General features: G+C 44.1%; 2 protein-coding genes across 2 annotated transcripts in view; one reads left to right on the top strand and one right to left on the bottom strand.

Moving 5' to 3' along the window:
- The window catches only part of SFXN1 (sideroflexin 1), a 21795-nt gene extending 12999 nt beyond the window's left edge, over positions 1-8796 (top strand). Inside the window, exons 8-12 of the mRNA XM_036391979.2 lie at positions 890-1017; positions 1539-1588; positions 6389-6438; positions 7085-7132; positions 8415-8796. Coding sequence (XP_036247872.1) covers positions 890-1017; positions 1539-1588; positions 6389-6438; positions 7085-7132; positions 8415-8511 — 373 coding nt within the window. The 3' untranslated portion in view covers positions 8512-8796. The remainder of the gene's footprint in view (positions 1-889; positions 1018-1538; positions 1589-6388; positions 6439-7084; positions 7133-8414) is intronic.
- KIF20A (kinesin family member 20A) lies at positions 8751-17341 on the bottom strand. Its single transcript, XM_036391980.2, has 19 exons — positions 17186-17341; positions 17037-17039; positions 16670-16759; positions 16431-16550; positions 15845-15983; positions 15562-15749; positions 15333-15477; positions 14404-14604; positions 14071-14182; positions 13902-13973; positions 13245-13388; positions 13003-13168; positions 12588-12752; positions 11906-12045; positions 11703-11805; positions 10843-11050; positions 10367-10458; positions 9967-10104; positions 8751-9135 (listed from the first exon to the last, which is right to left on the bottom strand). The coding sequence occupies exons 1-19, from the start codon at positions 17339-17341 to the stop codon at positions 8863-8865; spliced, it is 2655 nt and encodes an 884-aa protein (XP_036247873.1). The 3' UTR covers positions 8751-8862.
- Between the last annotated feature and the right edge of the window lie 112 nt (positions 17342-17453).

Below are 17453 nucleotides of genomic sequence, written 5' to 3'. Positions count from 1 at the left end.
TCAGGCTCTGCAGTTCTGTTTAATCATTGAGGTGACAAAAATGTGCAGTTTGTCAGAAACAAACTTTTTTTCTGTGTTGTGATTTGGCTAGGAATAAGAATAGTAGTAGGGAAAAGCAAATTTAAAGCATCCTATTATAGACACAAGGTTATGGGCAGAAAAGACAATATTTAGACTTTACAATGGAAGTTGATCTGTGGTAGCATTTTATCTTTTGAAAAATCTGAAGAGAAGAATAAAGGCAGTCCTGAGGATATTTGCTGTTCTCTGCACTTCTCCCAGTATGAGTTTAACACCTAACCTTGCACTTGAGCAAAAGATCTAATAGAAAATAGTGCAGTTACAGAAACATAGTTTGGTTTGTGCCTCCTTTTATACTTTCAAGTATATTTCTTCATGGTTGAAATGACAGCTCAGACTAGAATGCCAGGGGGGAATTTTCACAGAGCCTCCTGTTTCAACTCAGTGAAAATAATCTTCCTGTGTTCCATGAGCTGTCAGATAGGACAGGCTCCACTTCCAGAGCAGTCCAGAAAATTCCACTTTTCTGAATTAATGTGTAAAGGGACCTCTCCCTTCTGTGGAACCCAGAAAAATCATCTCTTTTTTTTCCCCCTTGGAATGCTGTGACCAGACTCAAGAAGCAGATTGCTGTTACAAATATTCAGTTGATAACTTCTCAACATATTTTTCCTTGATCTTTCTCTGCCTTTTGAATTTATTTTTTTTTGTGCCAAGGAATGTTACAAACAGACTCACTTAGAAAATAAAATAAACCACATAATTCTTACAATTGACAATTTTAAGGAACAAAGATAAGGTGACAAAAAATGGTGAAAAAATAAGTTCACATCCATCACTGCTTTATCTTTTACCCCTTATTCAACAGGGAAATCCAGTTTGGAATTCCTGTCACGGATGAGGATGGAAAAAGACTGGGTGATTCATCCAAAGCAGCTCAGCAGGCAATTGCCCAGGTGGTGATATCCAGGATTCTGATGGCTGCTCCTGGCATGGGTAAGGATAAATCCTGTGCAGTCCTGATAATCAGTCCCTGCAGTGAGGAGATTCTGTTCTATCCAAGTGATTTTCCTCAGGGTTCAAATTACCTTACAGTTCCCCAGGCAGTGTTGGCCTTTCTGTTTAGAACTGTTTAGAACTTCCCCAGGGAAATGTGGGAGCATCCTCAGTGTGTTCCACTGAGCTGCAGCAGGGAAGCTCCTGGGATGCTTCTGCAGAAAAGATCCAGAGAGCAAAGGAATGGGAGCAAATTCCACTTGCTTGGAGTTGGTTTAGGTGCTCTGCCAGTGCCAAATAACTGAGCTAAGGTTTAGTTACTGGTGAAATTGCAGGTTTTGCCTGTTAATATTTTATTATTCACTTTTGTAAATACCAATCTAGCTGGCAATGTGAAATGAAAATACAGTGAATGACAAAAAGCTGTGACAATTGTATAATGGTATTAGTTCAGCTAAACAGAAGATGAAAACAAAGTGCCATTCTCTCCAAGGTTAATGCCTTTTTTATCTTATTTGCAGCAATTCCTCCATTCATAATGAATGCCCTGGAAAAGAAAGCCTTTTTAAAGGTTAGTCTTAGATAGTCTATCTCTATGTATTTCATACCCTAAGTTAATATTTTAATGAATTTTAAATACTTGCTGAATCTTCATATTTGCCTCCCAAACACTGTGGGAGGACATCCCTGTAGAACTTGCTTTACAGCTGTCTCTTTCCTTCTGCCTTTCTTAGAGAGAAATAACTTGTTTCCTTTTGTCACAGTGCAAGGTAACAGTGAGAAATTAGGAACATCCTCGTTACTTTCATAATTGTTCTTTGAATGCACATTTCCTCCTGTGAAACAAACCTTCCTTGTACTGAGTCTTGGAATACAATTTATTGGGGGAAAAAAAATTTAATAATGCTGGTTTTCTCAAGATAGCAATAAGGAGGCTTTGCTTATCTGCTGTAGTAGCAATCTGAGTTTGCAAACAAAAATGATGGTAAAAATCTCTCATGAAAATGATCCTTTAAAATTTACTGGATGTAAAGTCTAGGGTAGGCATAGAATGGGCATTCTTTATCAAAGATTATTTATTTCCTATATTCTTTTTATGCTAATGTAGTGTGAAGTCAAACCCCAGGTGTTGGTAAATCCATTACCTACATCAACATTCTGCACTGTGTGAGCATGAGAGGGAAAAGAACACTAATGGAATTAGTTACAGGGTTGGCTAACACAAGGGAAATAATATTCAGGTGAGGAACCCTTTAATTCTTTACCAGTAAAGGGAATTTCATCCTCACTGCTGATATCACTGATTTAATTATTTGGTAGCTCCAGGCAAGGCCTCTGCTTGTGAGACCCACCCAAGAATCTTAAGAAAATCTGTCTCCTTCCTGTTAGAAAAATTAGGGAAAAAAACAGACCCTGCCTTGGAAAAGTTAGTGTGGGGACAAGGAGGACAAGCAGGGGAATGTTTTTTTTTTGGAATGGTTTTGTTTGTCTAAGATAAAGCTTTCTAAAGTGTTTAAATTTTATCTCTGACTGTTTCTGCCCTTTGTGTCTCTTGTGCAGAGTGAGATTACCCAGTTGCACACCCCATTTGAAAGTGCTTCTGTATTTATAAGGCAGGAACAGATTGCCTGGGGCAGTTGGGGCTGCCCCATCCCTGGAACTGTCCAAGGCCAGGTTGGAAAGGGTTTGGAACAACCTGGGATAGTGAAGGGGGTGGAACTGGATGATCTTAAAAGTTCCTTCTAACCCAAACCATTCTGGGACTGTCTTCCAATCTTAAAACTTCTTTTTCCCTAAAGTGCTTTGCTTCCCTCCCACTTTTTAACAGAAAACATTTTTGCTCACAGTGTAAAAACAGGAAATGTGGCATTTGAGTTTCAGGGTAAAAATCAGTGTGTGCTGCTTTTATCTCCTGGAAGAAGTGAGCCTGCAGGCATCCAAACACACCACAACTTGTGATACTGTGATGTTCTTGAGAATGTATTGCCTGGAAATTTAACCCTTGTTTAAAAAAATTTAGGGAAAAAATTATTTTGTATGTGTTGACATGTGAGAAGTGTCACAAAGCCGTTGCCTCAGCTGACAAATACATGACATTTGTGAAGAAATTGCAGCAATCCTCAGGGTCTGGAGACAAATACCTGTTGGTTTTGTGTGGTGTAATCAACATAAGGGTGTTGTGAATTTTTCAGATCAGCCAAAATGAGCGATTTCTGCAGTGACTACTCAGTGGTCTCTGGTACCATCCTGTCCTGTCCCTCAGCCTCAGAGACTGAATGCAGGTGAAACACTGCTCTGCAGGTAGCCAGTGGTAACACCTGGTAGAGATTAGTATTAAACCCATTAAGGAATGAGCTGCATTTTTAACAAGCAGCTTCTGCATGTCCTCATGGAGTTTGAGAAGCACCATCCCATGCCAGCACTCCACCACCATCCCCACACTGCTTTATTAACTCATCACCCTTGGCCTCTCCTTCTCCACCACTCTTGGAAATAATTCCTGACTGCTTGCCAAAGCCTCTTAAGCAACACACAAGGCCAAAAAATAGGCAAATGGTTGTGAAATGATAAAAGAAATTAGAAAGCTGGTCTGCAGTAAGGCAGAGAGAAGGAAATGCTCCTGGGATGTTGGTCTCAGAGCAGCCTGTCATGCTCTGATATTTGGGATAAGATGTAGGTCATGTAGCCCAGCTCATCCCCCACGTTCCCACAGGGTTTTGCACCAAGGCATTGGTGTGAATTAACAACATTCCCAGAAGTTACTGCTAGAAGATGCCTCAAGAATGTTCTTGGAACACAAGCATGTATTTACTGCTTCAAAAAGAAGTTGCCTTGAAGAAGTATTTTTATCTGTAGAAGTTTTTTTTGCCATTGGTTTCAGCAGCAGCTTTGGGGCCTGTTTATGTAATTATGCAGCATAGCAGTAATTGATTAGGCTGCAGAATGTCTATTTTCATTATCCCTGTGGCCATACTCCTGACCAGCTCTGTGCAGAACCAGGTTATTTTACCTGCTTCACAGGAGGATCCATAAAGACCCTTGCCCTGAGGCACAGGGTTTATAGATTTTATTTACAGGGAACTTTTCTCCTAAAGAAATAGATTGTTTTTTTCCGTATAAACTTATGAAAATTCCAATCAACGCTAAAGTTTTAGTTTCTATTACTACTCTTACACAGCTTTAGCTACAGTTTCTCTTCTGTTCTGCAAATTGTATTAACATCCAAGTTGATTCTAGAAGTTCCTCGTACATCCTTGAAACAAGCTCCTTGGGATCTTTTAATCTGCAGCTAAAATCTGTATTCAAAATGGTTACAAAACCAGAACAGAGAACCTTTTCTTTCAAGCATTGTTCTTGAATGTCTTATGCCCTGAAGTCCTCCACACATTCCTAATTTCACTGGCATTTCATTTATGTATTTTTTTAAAAACAGACATAGGAAAGCTGACAGATTTTTATATCCAACAAAGAAAGGAGGCAGTTAGAGAAAAGCTGATTCTCCTTATGGCTTTTGTTTGCTTAATTATCATTTCTCCATTTTCTCTGTTTGCACTAACCACTAAAATGTCATAAAGACATCTGGAAATTAAATCCTAATTCATTGGGAACTGCCTTCTTCCTGAGTTAAATGATAGTTCTCTAACACACTGAATTCTTCTGCTCTTTCTCTTGTAGTTTCTCCATTTTCTCTCTTTGTGGGGGTGTGCAGCCTGCATTTGAATTTTATTGTTTTACGTTGTTCCCTGGGCAACTCCAGTTCTTAATTCTGACCTCCCAGTGTTACTTTTTCCTCACCATCTTTCTGTATTAGTGCAGCCTGGTAACATTCTTGAAAAATAAAAGGCTGGAATTCAGATCAAGTTGGCAAAATGTTCCAGCACATAAACTCCATGTTCTTTATGGAGTCTGTATTAGACACCTCTCTCTCTCAGATCAGTGACTAACTCTGACAAAGGCATAAAACCATTTATTCCTCTCAGGGCACCTTCCAACAGCCTTTTCAGTTATAAAATTGTATTTTGGGCTTTTCTGTTAAATCCCTTGGGTCCCACACTCCCCCTGGAATGCACAGCATTCCCCTCCCTCCCTTCTCAGAGACACTGCAGGGTTTGGCTTGTGTTCATCACCTCTTGGCATGGACTCTCCCATTGGCATAAAATGAAAATTTGGGGTGAGTTTATCTCAGCTGAGGGTCAGATGGAGGTGTTTAGGGAATGCCAGAACAGCAAAGCTCTGCTGCTTTGCTCTTCACTCTTCTTGCTATTGTTGTCTGTTCCCATTTGTTATCTCTTGTTGCAGGTTATTGCTGAATTGCCCAGTTCTTCCTGCACTCATTTCTGCATTACAGACTGACTCCAGGAAAAAAAAATAAAGAGAAGCAGTCTTCTACATTGTTTCTTCTCCCTCAGGCTCTGGAGAAGTTTTGCTCCACACAGGCTCATTTTCCCTGCCTCAGACACTGCTGTGACCTCCCTCAGCCCTAATTTTATTTTAAAATTCCCTTTGTGTCCTCATGGCAGCTGTGTCTGTTCTGCTCTTAATGGAGCAAGAGGCAGCAGTGGCCACTGAACAGCTCTGGGTTTACTTCATTAGTCATTAATTTCAACTAAAATTCTACCAATGAGAGTGAATTCCTAAATAATTTTAAAAGCCTGCAAAAAAAAAAAAAATCTTGGCATATATTCAAGTTCTGCAAAAGTTACTGAATTAATGAGGCATGTGGGTTATGTGTTGCTTTTTCAGCTTGGTTTTCCCAGTCCTCAAACCCTTCTTTTCTTCAATAGAAGGTGAACTCTTGCAGAACTGGAGTGTTGCTACAGGGACAAGTTCCTGCACATCAGGGGAAATCATATGACAGCAGAAAGGGCTAAGAGAGGCAGATTTACATCTCCTTTATTTATGGCTGGTGGCTCGAGTTGCAGGTTAAAACCATTAGATGCCACCAAAGGGAAGGAGCTGTAACCAGCCTGAGCTCTTCCTTGGAATGCCTGGGCAGAATTCCCTGTGCCCTGCAGAGGTGGGGCAGCACCACTTGGAAACTTCCAAATTTCAGCTCTGTTGCTACTGTGGGCTTGTGAGACTCAAAGGAAAGGCCCAGGAGCAGGTCCTGAGCCAAACAGGCACTGACTCAGGGGAGATTCTGACACTTCCTCAGGATCACTGTGCACATTGATTCCCCTGGGAATTTCCTTGCTGCTCTCCAAAGGAATGTGGCTCTCAAAGTGGAGCTCAGCATGAAGCCATGCTGGTCAGGGCTTTGCCTTCACATCTCAGAGTCTTTTAGGTGCAACCTGTCTCTTAAATGAATTCCAGGAAGGTGGGAAGCAGGAAGAAAAGAGTCCATACTCACTGTGTGGTTTTATTTCAACAGAAATTTCCTTGGATGAGCGCTCCCATTCAGGTTGGATTAGTTGGATTCTGGTAAGTGGTTTCTTTGGGTTGGGTCTGCTATCTTAAGAGATACTTGTAGAGGTTTTGGGAGTGCAGCAATATTTGCTTTTTTTTAAGGAAAAAAAAAAAGGTTGAGAGTTACTGAGGGCACAGCAGTTGTTTCCATCTCTGTAACTGATAAAATATCACGTTAAAAACTAAAAAGCCGTTAGCAGGGAAGAAGCTGCCAAGAAAAGCAGAGGGAGGGGAGAAAGGGAGTGGCAAAAAAAAGGAATGTGGCAGCTTGATTAGAAAAGATGCTTTGGCTGCTACCTCTGAACAGTCAGTGGAATCTCATCCTGGGGGTTGATAATTCTGGAAACATTTGGTTAATAGGGTTTAATTTGCTGTGTTCTGGCATTTTCTGTTGTCATGCACACAAAGGTAAAGCAGTGTAAGGATATCAAATGGTAAATTCAGACAAATTTGGGAACATTGTATTGAAACATTTAGTGCTATTTGTAGGTAATAATTTCATAAGGTACAATGCAATGAGAAATAAAAGTTAAAAAGCACTTTGTGGAACTTTACCTCACTGTGTACAGAAAACAAGAAAGCTTTTTACTTAAATCATGCATAAGAATTTTGAATTCTCTTAGCACCCTAAATATTGTAAACCCGGTTTTGTCTCCTCTAGTCTCGTGTTTGCAACTCCCCTGTGTTGTGCACTGTTTCCTCAGAAAAGGTGGGTACTGCTGTGAATTCTTCTCACTTCAGTGTTATTCCAGATCCAGTCATGGTGCTGCACACAGACACAAACACAGGGTCATTGCCTGCTCAAGCACAGTTTTAATTCCCATATAACAAAGGTGATAAACAAGAGAATATACAGAAAAGTAATAACTATGTTATTCATCAGTAATATATAATAGTTGTTTACAAACCCCAGCAGCTCAAGATGAGTTCTATACAATATATTCATGTCCAGTAAGGTTATGGATGCACTAAATACAGTCAGAGCCCATTTTATTTTCAGCTGGAAACTCTTCTATTTATACAGAACAGCACTGGAATATCTGTGCTCATTTGTTATTTGATTAATATTTTTCCAGACTTTTTCATCAATACAGAAGTAGCTCAGTACTGGAAGCAGTCTTAGAAACAATATTCCTTATAGCTGAAATCCTTATGAAATCTGAATGAATTACTTAACAAAAACCTTAGCTTAGTTTGGTACACATTATGGACAGGGCCTTAAATTCAGCTGTCCTTCTCATTTTAATAGTGGTTGTCTAAACTCAACAAGCTGCCAGCTGTACCTTAAACAACCCAAGCTGGAGCTGAGTCCATTAAAATGCTGAACAACTAAGGCAGCTTTTGACTTCCAGAAAACAATAGCCAATTCTCAGTGTTGTTTGAGTACAACAGGGCTGACACCATCTGTCTCCCTGCTTGGCCTAGGACAGAGAACTGTGGTAAACAAGTGTCACTAGGCTACCTGGAGATGACTTGACAAACCAACCCAGCACACATGCTACAGGTCTTGATTTCAGCCAGGGCTCTCCAGTTCAGAGGAAGATTAGACCTTGAACTGTGTTCAGGAAATTGCAGCTGTTCAAATGACCTGGCAGCTTATTTCACTTTACTGTGAACCAGCTCTCGTAAAAACAAACCTTTTATTCAACTGAATAAAATCACATAGTAAGTTAAATAGGAAAATAGATTCTATTTAATAAAAATCATTTTAGGAAGGTAAGTTTCAATTGCCAGCAACAACCTGAGCAATGAAGTGGATCCTTACCCTCATGGTAATAGCAACAGCCATTTCCTGACTCCATGCACTATCTCAGTGCCCTTGGAGCAGGGATTCATGTGCCCTGGTCTGTGAGCCTGCTTCCTGGATAAGATACTTAAAAATAACTGAAAACTCTTTTGACAATGTAGGAATTGTAGCAGATGCATTGTCCATCTCATTCTCCCTTCTGGTGCTCGCTTGGTGTAACCCCTTCACTGTTTCTTTTGCTCAGTTCCATGTCGGTGTCACGCTTGGAGCCAGAGTTGCAAGCCAAGATCCGAGCCAGCTGCCCTGGCCTAGAACGTGTATACTTCAATAAAGGATTATAATTCAAGGAAGGCAAAGTATCTTTCAAGGAGAAACTTATGAACTTATTTTTTGAATTGTGTGCCAACATAGACAAGAACACACCTTTATCTTGTCCTTTTGTTAAACAAGTTTGATCATCTGCATTATTTTACAGTTAAAGACTTTCCTCAGCATAGTGTTTAAATCACATAAGGTCACTTTGTCCACTTTGGTATTGTTTGAAAGTTTAAACATACATATCCAGAGATGTTTACATAAGTCTCAAGCAGCTACAATAACAATAAAGAAGCGCACAATGAAAACCAGATGCTATTATATTGGATTTGCCACCTGTTCCAGTAATAGCGGGGCAGGGACCTCCTTTTCAAAAGTCATAGAGCAACTGAACGAAGTTGCCAGCCTCTGGTAGCCACAGGACGGGTGGCTGAACGTGTCAGGATGTTGTGCAGGAAGGGCTTTTTGCCAGGGGGCTGATTGGGCTGCAGGTTCTCCCTGTTGGCACAGAAGCGTTTCTTGAGGGCGGAGGTTGGCGGCGCCTGCAGCCTCTGCACCGTGTGGTACTGCTCAGCAATGCAGGCTGCCTTCTTGCGCAGGTCCAGCTTCACCAGCATCATGTTGTTCTGCAGCTCTGCCAGGGTCTGGTCCTGAAGGCAAGGCAAGATATATAAATATTAAAAAAATATAAAAATATCAAATCATAGAAAGAAAAGCTCATTGCGAGTTGGAGCAGACCTTAAAGACCCTCTTGTTCTCTGTTGTGGACAGGGACAGCTTTTACTAGACCAGCTTGCTCCAAGCCCTGTCCAACCCGGCCTTAAAACACTTCCAGGGATGAGCAGCCACAACTTCTCTAGGAAATGTGTTTTCAGTGCTTCAGCATCCTTACAGTATTTTTTCCTAATATCTAATCTAAACCTCAGTGTGAAGCTATTCCCCCTGGTCTTGTACAAAAAGTCCCTCTCCAGCTTTCTTGTAGGCTCCCATCAGGTACAATGAGAAGTTGTCTTAACTCCCCAGTTACTGTGAACTGAGGAGGATAAACAACCTTGTGCCAAAATTCACTAACTGTTCTGCTAAATAAGACCATGCATAAAAGCTTCTACTGTGAACAGCGTAGCAGTTCAGTAACACATAGGAACAGTAAGGGTGGGACAAAGCTGACTCCATCCTGCTGCAAATATGCTGCCATAGCAACTGTGATGGAGTGGATAAGGAAATGAGAACTCTGAATTCTCCTACTTTAAGTGCAGGCTGCCAGTGAACTGAACAGGAACAATTTGGGTCTCCTGTGGAGAGTAAATACACAACTAACTCCACCATTGAAAAAAATGAGCCATAGAGCTCCCTTCACAAAATATGTATTAGCAAATAAATTTTTATTTGCAGCAGCAAGAACTTTGTTGCTCTGATTATGGCCAAGCACACAGATTGGAGCCCTCTCCCCCATGCAACCCACACCAAGGCAGACACATCACCTGTCTTGCCAGGATGTCATCGCACATGCCCAGGGCTTCTCGCAGCTTCCCTGCCCCTGTGCTGTGGCAGCACGCTCGCTCTGCAGACTGCAGAGACTCCCCAATTTTGTGTAGCTCTGAACGCAGCAGTCTGATGTTCTAGAAGAGAGGGGTTTAATGCAACAGCTGGTTTTGGCACTGCTCTGCAAACAAAGCCACTCCAAGGTAATTCAGGCATGCAGCACTGAGGGAGGATCCCCATCTGAGTGATCAGATACTACAACCTTCAACAACTCCTGTAAGTTCAACAAACCCATTTCATTTGTTTAAAAACCTGGAAACAGCAGCCCCGAACTCTGTTTAAGCTAGCAGCCACTTTGCCCTGCAAATGTTCTTTTCTGTAACACAGAACTGGAGTTACCTTTTGTCCATCCTCCAGCTTCCTGTCCACATCCATAGTCATGGGTTTGGCAGAGGGAGGTGGCTCCACTAATTTCTGGTACTTGTGCAACTCTAGGAACAGACAAAAAGTAGTGAGCAACAGGACATTGATCAGCTTTCAGAACCCTGAAATTCAGGACTTCCCTTGAGACAAGCTGCCACAGGCAAGCTGGAAAGAGCTTTTGAGTTTGTGCAGAAAGGCACAAACATTCCAGGCTTCTCCCATTCATTTAGACAAAGGGGCTTAAGAATTTGAATGGAAAGATTATCCTGTGCTAAAGTCCATTTTCCTGTGAAAATGAAGTGAAACTGCCCATCCAGCACATTATTCCTGTCACCTACAAGTCAAATAATGTTTTGAGGGTGCCTAAATCCAATGTACCCTGAAGCAAGTCTCTAACCCTGCACAGGGAGCTCTCAGCAGGGTTCAGAACCTGTACAGCATTGCTGCTGTACCTGCACTTGTGGAATTCAGCTCCTTTTGACACTGCTCCAGCCTGGCTTTGGTGTCTGCCAGCTCCTGCTGCAGAGCAGACGAGGTGGTCGCTCGTTTGGATCGGCGTACACTCTGCTCTGAGTCCTTTTGCTTGGCTTCCACGGTCTCCAGCTTTTGTTTGGTGTCCTTCAGAGCAGCTTTGAGCTCAGAAATCTCCTCATCACGCTCCTGAGGAAGGAAGTTTGTTCAGAGAGTCAAGATTTTTGTAGCACAACTTGTCTGAAACATTCTGTGTCTTTATTCCTGCAGAATTTTTCAATCCCACACTTCACAAATTGAACCCAGCCTTTAAGGTTACTTTTAAGTGAGTACAGCAAACCCACTTCCTGGGAGCCTAAACCACTTTTTTACAGGCTCTAAAGAGGGATTGCTTTAGGATTTGGCATCTTCAGAGTAGTCTGCGAGTAGTCCCAGAGGTCACTCAAATGCTGTAGGCATGAAAATATGGACAGGTCCACATCTATCATCATAACTGAGAGCAAGAAGAGAAATTTACGCAGCTTGTGTGAATCTGAAGAGCCCAAATCCAGCCACTAGTGGAAAGAGTTAAGAGGAGAGAGACTCATGTTGAACAAATGGACAAATCAGGATGGTTGTACATTAGTTTCCAGATTGACTGTTCAAAATTAGGAAGCCTAGTGGGCTACATAAAGTAGGAGACAAGAAGCAAAAATTGTGGATCAAGGGATGAAATAATATCACCAAAAATACCTCAGAGAGCGAAATCTTTCTTTTCATTTTGCATAAAGATCTTCCTGGACTCAAGTACCCAGAGTCCCTTCCCAACCCACTGCTGCTTTCCTGATTGCCCTGAACAAACCTGCATCTCCTCCTGGTAGTGGTCAGTCAGTAACTCCTTCAGGATGTTCATTTTGCCCTCATACAGTTCCTCCAGCTGCTCTCTCTGAGCATCCACGTGCTGGCTACAAAGAGAACAACCAACCCCATGTCAGGACCTGGCAGTTCTGGGTGCTGCAGCTCATCCTGAGCAGAGGGAGGGAGGGAGAGCAGCACAGGCTGTACCTCCACCACTGCTCCTTCTGTTGCATGTGCTCCAGCATCTCGTTGCAGATCTCCTCGCGCAGGCGCATCTCGAGCTGCAGCTTCTTCTGCCGCTCCTGCACCAGCAGCTCCCGTGCAGCCTCGACCGCGCGCAGCAGGTCCTGCAAGAGACACAGCTCTGCTGCCCACACTGCACTACAGAGTTCAGACCTGCAGTAAACTAAGTGATGCCATGTCTGCAGGGATCTAGATTTAAGGGTTTAGTCACTTGGAAAGAAAAGTTGCCAGGGTTTGCTACCTTGGCACATGACAGCTTGAGTGTCTGTAGGGTTGACTTCATCTTGAGCGTTCAGCTAGCTTCATCTAGGAAGTTTGATTATTTTTTTCCCATTTAGATTCTTGTTCTGCATGTTTTCTAGATGTCCCTTGCAGAGAAGAATTACAGGTCTGCACCTGCACTATTACTGCCACTATTGCACAGATGACAAAGTGCTTTCAAATTCAGCATGTGTGTCCAATTTAGACCAACTGCAGAATGTTTTTGTCAAGGATTCCAATTTCCTGGGTTCTATAACCTTCTGGGGTTCTGTGTCATCTCTCTTGGCTCTCTCTGAGCTCCAATCCCAGCTCCCCAGGCCAAAGCTAACAGTCATGTTCTTGACCTTGCATCCACATAAAGGCTGTAAAACAAATCACAACCCACCTTCTTCTCATACATAGAGACATCTCCCTCATCCTCAGTGTCTTCTTCTGATTCCACATCTTCCTCTGGCTCTGCCTCTGGACCCTGGCTGATTCGCCTGCTGTGTTCTTTGATGATGGATTTTAAGGATGGAAGTCCCAGCTTTGTGGGAGGTGCCTGAACAAGCTAAAGGGGAATAGACCACCATTATCAATCTGCAAAGCCTGGAAGTTGTGTAGTCTTTAAACACAGCCAGCCCCTCTCTGCAACCTGTCAGCCATTTCAGTTTAGCTGGATGCAATAACCACTGGAGAAGCGTAGAGACGAGGTACAAGCATGCTCCCTCCCCTTGTGGTGGGAAGGGACTAAGTCCCACAGAAGCAAGAGAAACCCAAGCCACCCTGACCATGCCATGATCCTGGTGTGTGTTACTCACCTGGCTGGCAATGGCTGAGAACTTGGCTACGTGCAGAGTCTCATCATAGGTGGAAGCACACTGGTTGATGTTGACAATCATGCAGGAGCGCCCGCGCCCGGTGAAGAAGCCCTGGAACACGCGGGTCAGTTTGCTGTCCCTGAATGGAACCACTGCCTGCTTTGTCCTGTGGGAGAGACACCAGTGAGCTGGGAAAGCAAATATAAACCCCACACCCTCGCTCTGGAGGTATGGATACTCACCTGGCCTGCTGGTTCTGGCGGAGGGCAGCGATGCAGCGGCCCAGGGTGTGCAGGGAGGTGTTGATGTTGTTGGCTTCCTTCATTCGCTCCCCACTCCTCTGGTCCTTGCAGCGCTCAGAGCCCGCCAGGTCACACAGGGACAGCCTGAGGGAAACACAGTCATATTCACATCTCTTACAGGCTTTGTCCTGCCATATCAGTTTACACTTCAGATACCCTGCAGTCACCTTCCCAGCTTCCCCATAAGGACACAGACCATTCTTTTGGGTGCCTGGGCTGTTGATGGACAGAACGGCCTGCCTTAAGTGTAAAATAATCTTTGAAGTGTCAGCTTCAGAGATCCTTTGCCAGTCCTCAAAACAGCCACTTTCCAGATAAATACATCCCAGGGACAGGCACCAGCAGCACTCAAATCAGCCCTGCTGCAAAGGGTAAGGATGCTCACATTTACCTTCACTCAAAAAGCCTGAGAACTACCTCAAGTTGTACCTTGCAGTACTCCTCAAACTCCTGTCAGTTCTAAGACTTAACATTTATTCCTTCCAAGTATACTTTCAACAACACCATCATCAAGATACTTCCCATACCCCAGGCCCTCAACTAAAGAGACAAAACAGTTGAGATTACACCCAAATCCTAAAAAACCATGAAACTTACTCGCTGATTTTTGGAACAACTTCACTGCCACCTCTTTGCAAGTGCAGAATGCGAATGGAGAACACACTGTGACTGTAAAGAAACATTCAAATATTAAAAAAAAAAAAAGCAAATTTTAAAAGCCCCTCAGAATTGTATTTCTGCCTAAACGATCCCTCTCCCTTCAGACCTGCGACTGGAGTTCTGGTTCATGTGCGTGCTTGCAAAACTCTGGTTTTTCCGACCCAATTTCAGGAGCTTCCAGGCCTCATCTGCATCCCGGACATTGATCCAGTTCAGATCTGGAAAGCAAGCATTGGGCATTGATTGGGCACAGCTGTTGGGAGACTGGCAGAAAACTTACCTCAGCCCCAACCTCACCATTGCATGTTCTTGACATCAACAAATTTGGCAATCCTGTAATCCCAACATCAGAGCTCTCTGTGGGGCTCTCCAGCACATCACTGCTAAGCCACCCACCCTAAACATCAGGCCACCAAACCTCTCCAGCAGGCAAACCCACCTTTCACATAGGGGTTGCCAGTCTGGTCCTCGCAGAGCCGCAGCGTTTGCCGCTTGCGGTTCTGCCCAGGTAGAGCTGGTTCTAACAGGTCATAGATTAACTCGTTATAGATCTCAAAGAAAGAGACCCAGATGGAGAACTGCACATCTTCTGGGCTGCTGAGTGAAATGCGATCCAAGTCAGACCAGCAAGGGCCCAGTTCTGGGGAAAAAAAGAGAAAAAAAGGAAGGAAAACAAATCGTGACTGCAGCTTTTCGTGGATCCAACAGAATGGTTTAGGGCTAGAGCAAGATACTTCCATCAGCAAGCAAAACCACCCCAGACACAAATCCTTTTATTTACTTCCTCCCATTTGCATCTATTCTAATGCCTGTCCCCAGTGAGACAGCCTAAAATTTCCTTTGACAGGATCACCTGCTCTGTGTAAGGACTTTTACATACTCAATTTTTTTGATTCTAGAATTGCAGGATATCTCAAACATTAATTCTTTCCAGCATAACTGAAGTTTTAGTCCTTGTTATCTCAATCACTCCATGCTTCTGGATACCTGAGTAGCTGGTAGTTCCTGGGTTTGATAGTCAGAGCACAAGTGCTCAGTGCAGCCTGCCACTCTGGCATCCTGCTTCCCAGCAATCCCCATCTCACAGCAATCAGCTGCTCAATGACCACATTCCTTGAATGAAGTGAGTGAATGTCAAGCAATTTTTCATTTCACAAGGCTTCGTTATTATGGAGTGGCAAATTCTTCTGATACTGGCAAAACATACGAAGAGTTTTTCTAACGTGGCATCTTTCAAAGGGAAAATCTGAGGCTACAGCACCTTTTCTCCTTTACCCAGAACACAGCATCCAAACAGCCATCACCCTTTTCTTCCCCCATCCTCCAGCAAAAAGCAGCAGGTATTACACAACAGGCTTCCAGAAATACCTTCTGTCTGGCTGAGGTCTGAACGGTTGGTGAGCTGGCTGGATGAAGACAGCCCAGCAACTCCACTGTCAAAGCTGCCACTGGTGGTGGCCTGGAGCTGAGATTCAGCACTGTGACTCCTCTTCAGCGGCGTCAGCAGCTCCTCCTTGAAGGAAACAAGGAACAGGAGTAGCGTGATGACACCACCCCTTTCCTCTTGCTGTTGAACCCCCAGAGGCCCCGTGCTTACCTCCCAGAGTCCCCTCTGCAGCATCATCTGCTTCTTGGTCTCCTCCTGGCGCACCTGCCTGCTGTCCAGCCAGGTCACCTCGTTGGAGAGGGCAGGCTTCAGGTCCATGGCCTGGTACAGCCGGTCCCCCACACTGTGGAAGATGGTTGCCAAGGAGCGAGGCAGAATCCCCCCATCTTGGGCAGTGCCTGCAGCAAGAACAGCAGCAAAACTGAGGATTCAGAGGCAGAAGACAGAAAACAATTCCTTCAACAGGCCCCACAACACCGGGTGCTTTCCTTACCCTGAATCGTGTGAGTCTTCCCTGAATTGGTGATGCCATAGGTGTAAACCAGACAGTTCTGCCCACTCAGCACATCCTTTACCACCTGCTTCATTGTCTCATCAAAGAACAATTTCTGGCCCACCTCTGGTCCAAAAATCTGCAAACAAGACATAGAAAAAATGGCTTCATGTAGATCTTCCCTAGCCTTTGCTGATGGTTGCTCAAGTGATATTACATGGTCCTTTGTTCCCTGCACTAGCCCTGAGCAAGAGACCCACCAGCAATTCCAGCTGAGCTCCCTTCAAAAACAAGCTGCTCATTTGTTTAATCCAACAACATCTCATATCACTGCAGCCCCTAGTCTGCTTAGAGCCTCATGAACAGGAGTTTGCCATTTGCTGCCAAAAAAGAGTTGTCAGAAACAGCTTAAAATAAAAAAACTAATAAAGTAGCAACTAAAACCTGAAGTAACCTGATTGCATGAGACTGAAGAGTTCAGGCAGTGCCCTGGGGTCAGTGGATGTGAATAAGGCAGCTTTTCAAGCTGCAGGGCTGGTTTAAGCTTAAATCACTTCCAGATGGGTTGTTTGTCCCAGCTACCTACCCTGGTGAAGGAGAATCTGTGCACTGCTTGTCCCACTCCTCGCTCCGTGCTCCGCATGGTGAAGGAATTCTTTGGAGCTTTCAGAATAAGGCTTTCTGAGTTCTCAATACAGACACAGCCCTAAAGAACACATAAAATCCATCATTGCAGTGGCTTACAGAAGGATAGACAGTGAAGGACAGCAGCATCTCCCAGCAGGCACACAGCCAGCTCAGACTCTGCTTCATTCAGTGTCTCACCTGGTCTTCCCCCTTTTCTACTTCTGTAGATTTCAGAGGTCGAACTCTGAGGTAAACCTTTAATTTTTCATTATTGTCTTCAGCCACAGCCTGCAAGAATCAGCACAAGTTAAATATGGCAGCCAGAGAGGCAGCACACACCCCCCCCCCATGGGAACACTTAACAGGAACCACAATATGGAGCACACATGTTGGCTATGCTGCAAGTGTTGAGGAATTTCTCTGGTCCCAAAATCACCAACAATGCCAGAAGCTTTCTTAGGCATTCCCAAGCACGCCAGCATTATTTTTTTTTTTGTTTATCTAATGGATCAGACCAAGAAGCCAAAGGCCTGACACCCAAACCAAGCATCACCCCAAGAGGCACTTGCTGCCCACTGCTTTCCCAGGAACTGCTCCCCCCAGTTGCTGCCTCTTCTGTCTCTGTTATTTCTGCATCCCACCACCTTTGTACAGAGAACAGCAGCCACAAGTGAAAACACTGCCCTGTTTGTGACAGAAGGGCTCCAAGCTGACCTGAGAGCCCTCGAGGTTTGGGGAGATGGCAGAGAACTCCGGCAGCAGGTCCTTGCGCAGGTCAGCCCCAAAGCCCGCTGCTGTGGACTCGAGCACAGGGGAGGCTGCAGCCTCATCGTCAGAAAACAGCCCTGGGGAGGCGAGTGCTTGTGCCATGGTGCCTCACACGGCTCCTGGGGAAAAAGGGGAACGGGACAAGGTGATGTTACAGCAACCCCTGCACATCCATCGGTCCCCCACGTGGATCCCTCCCTACACACACTGCAAT

This window comes from Molothrus ater, chromosome 15 (genome assembly GCF_012460135.2).
Source record: "Molothrus ater isolate BHLD 08-10-18 breed brown headed cowbird chromosome 15, BPBGC_Mater_1.1, whole genome shotgun sequence".
NCBI lineage: Eukaryota > Metazoa > Chordata > Aves > Passeriformes > Icteridae > Molothrus > Molothrus ater.
The sequence above is the reverse complement of the archived record's forward strand: the minus strand, read 5'-3'. Positions and strand labels throughout refer to the sequence as shown.

Bases quoted from the DNA above. Each gene is read 5' to 3' on its own strand.
- KIF20A (XM_036391980.2), bottom strand. From the start codon at position 17,341: ATGGCACAAGCACTCGCCTCCCCAGGGCTGTTTTCTGACGATGAGGCT. The intron at 13,974-14,070 runs GTCTGAAGGGAG...GTTTCTTTACAG, and splicing joins AACCAGAACTCCAGTCGCAG to TCACAGTGTGTTCTCCATTC. The intron at 10,105-10,366 runs GTAACTCCAGTT...CCTCTCTTCTAG, and splicing joins AGCTGGAGGATGGACAAAAG to AACATCAGACTGCTGCGTTC.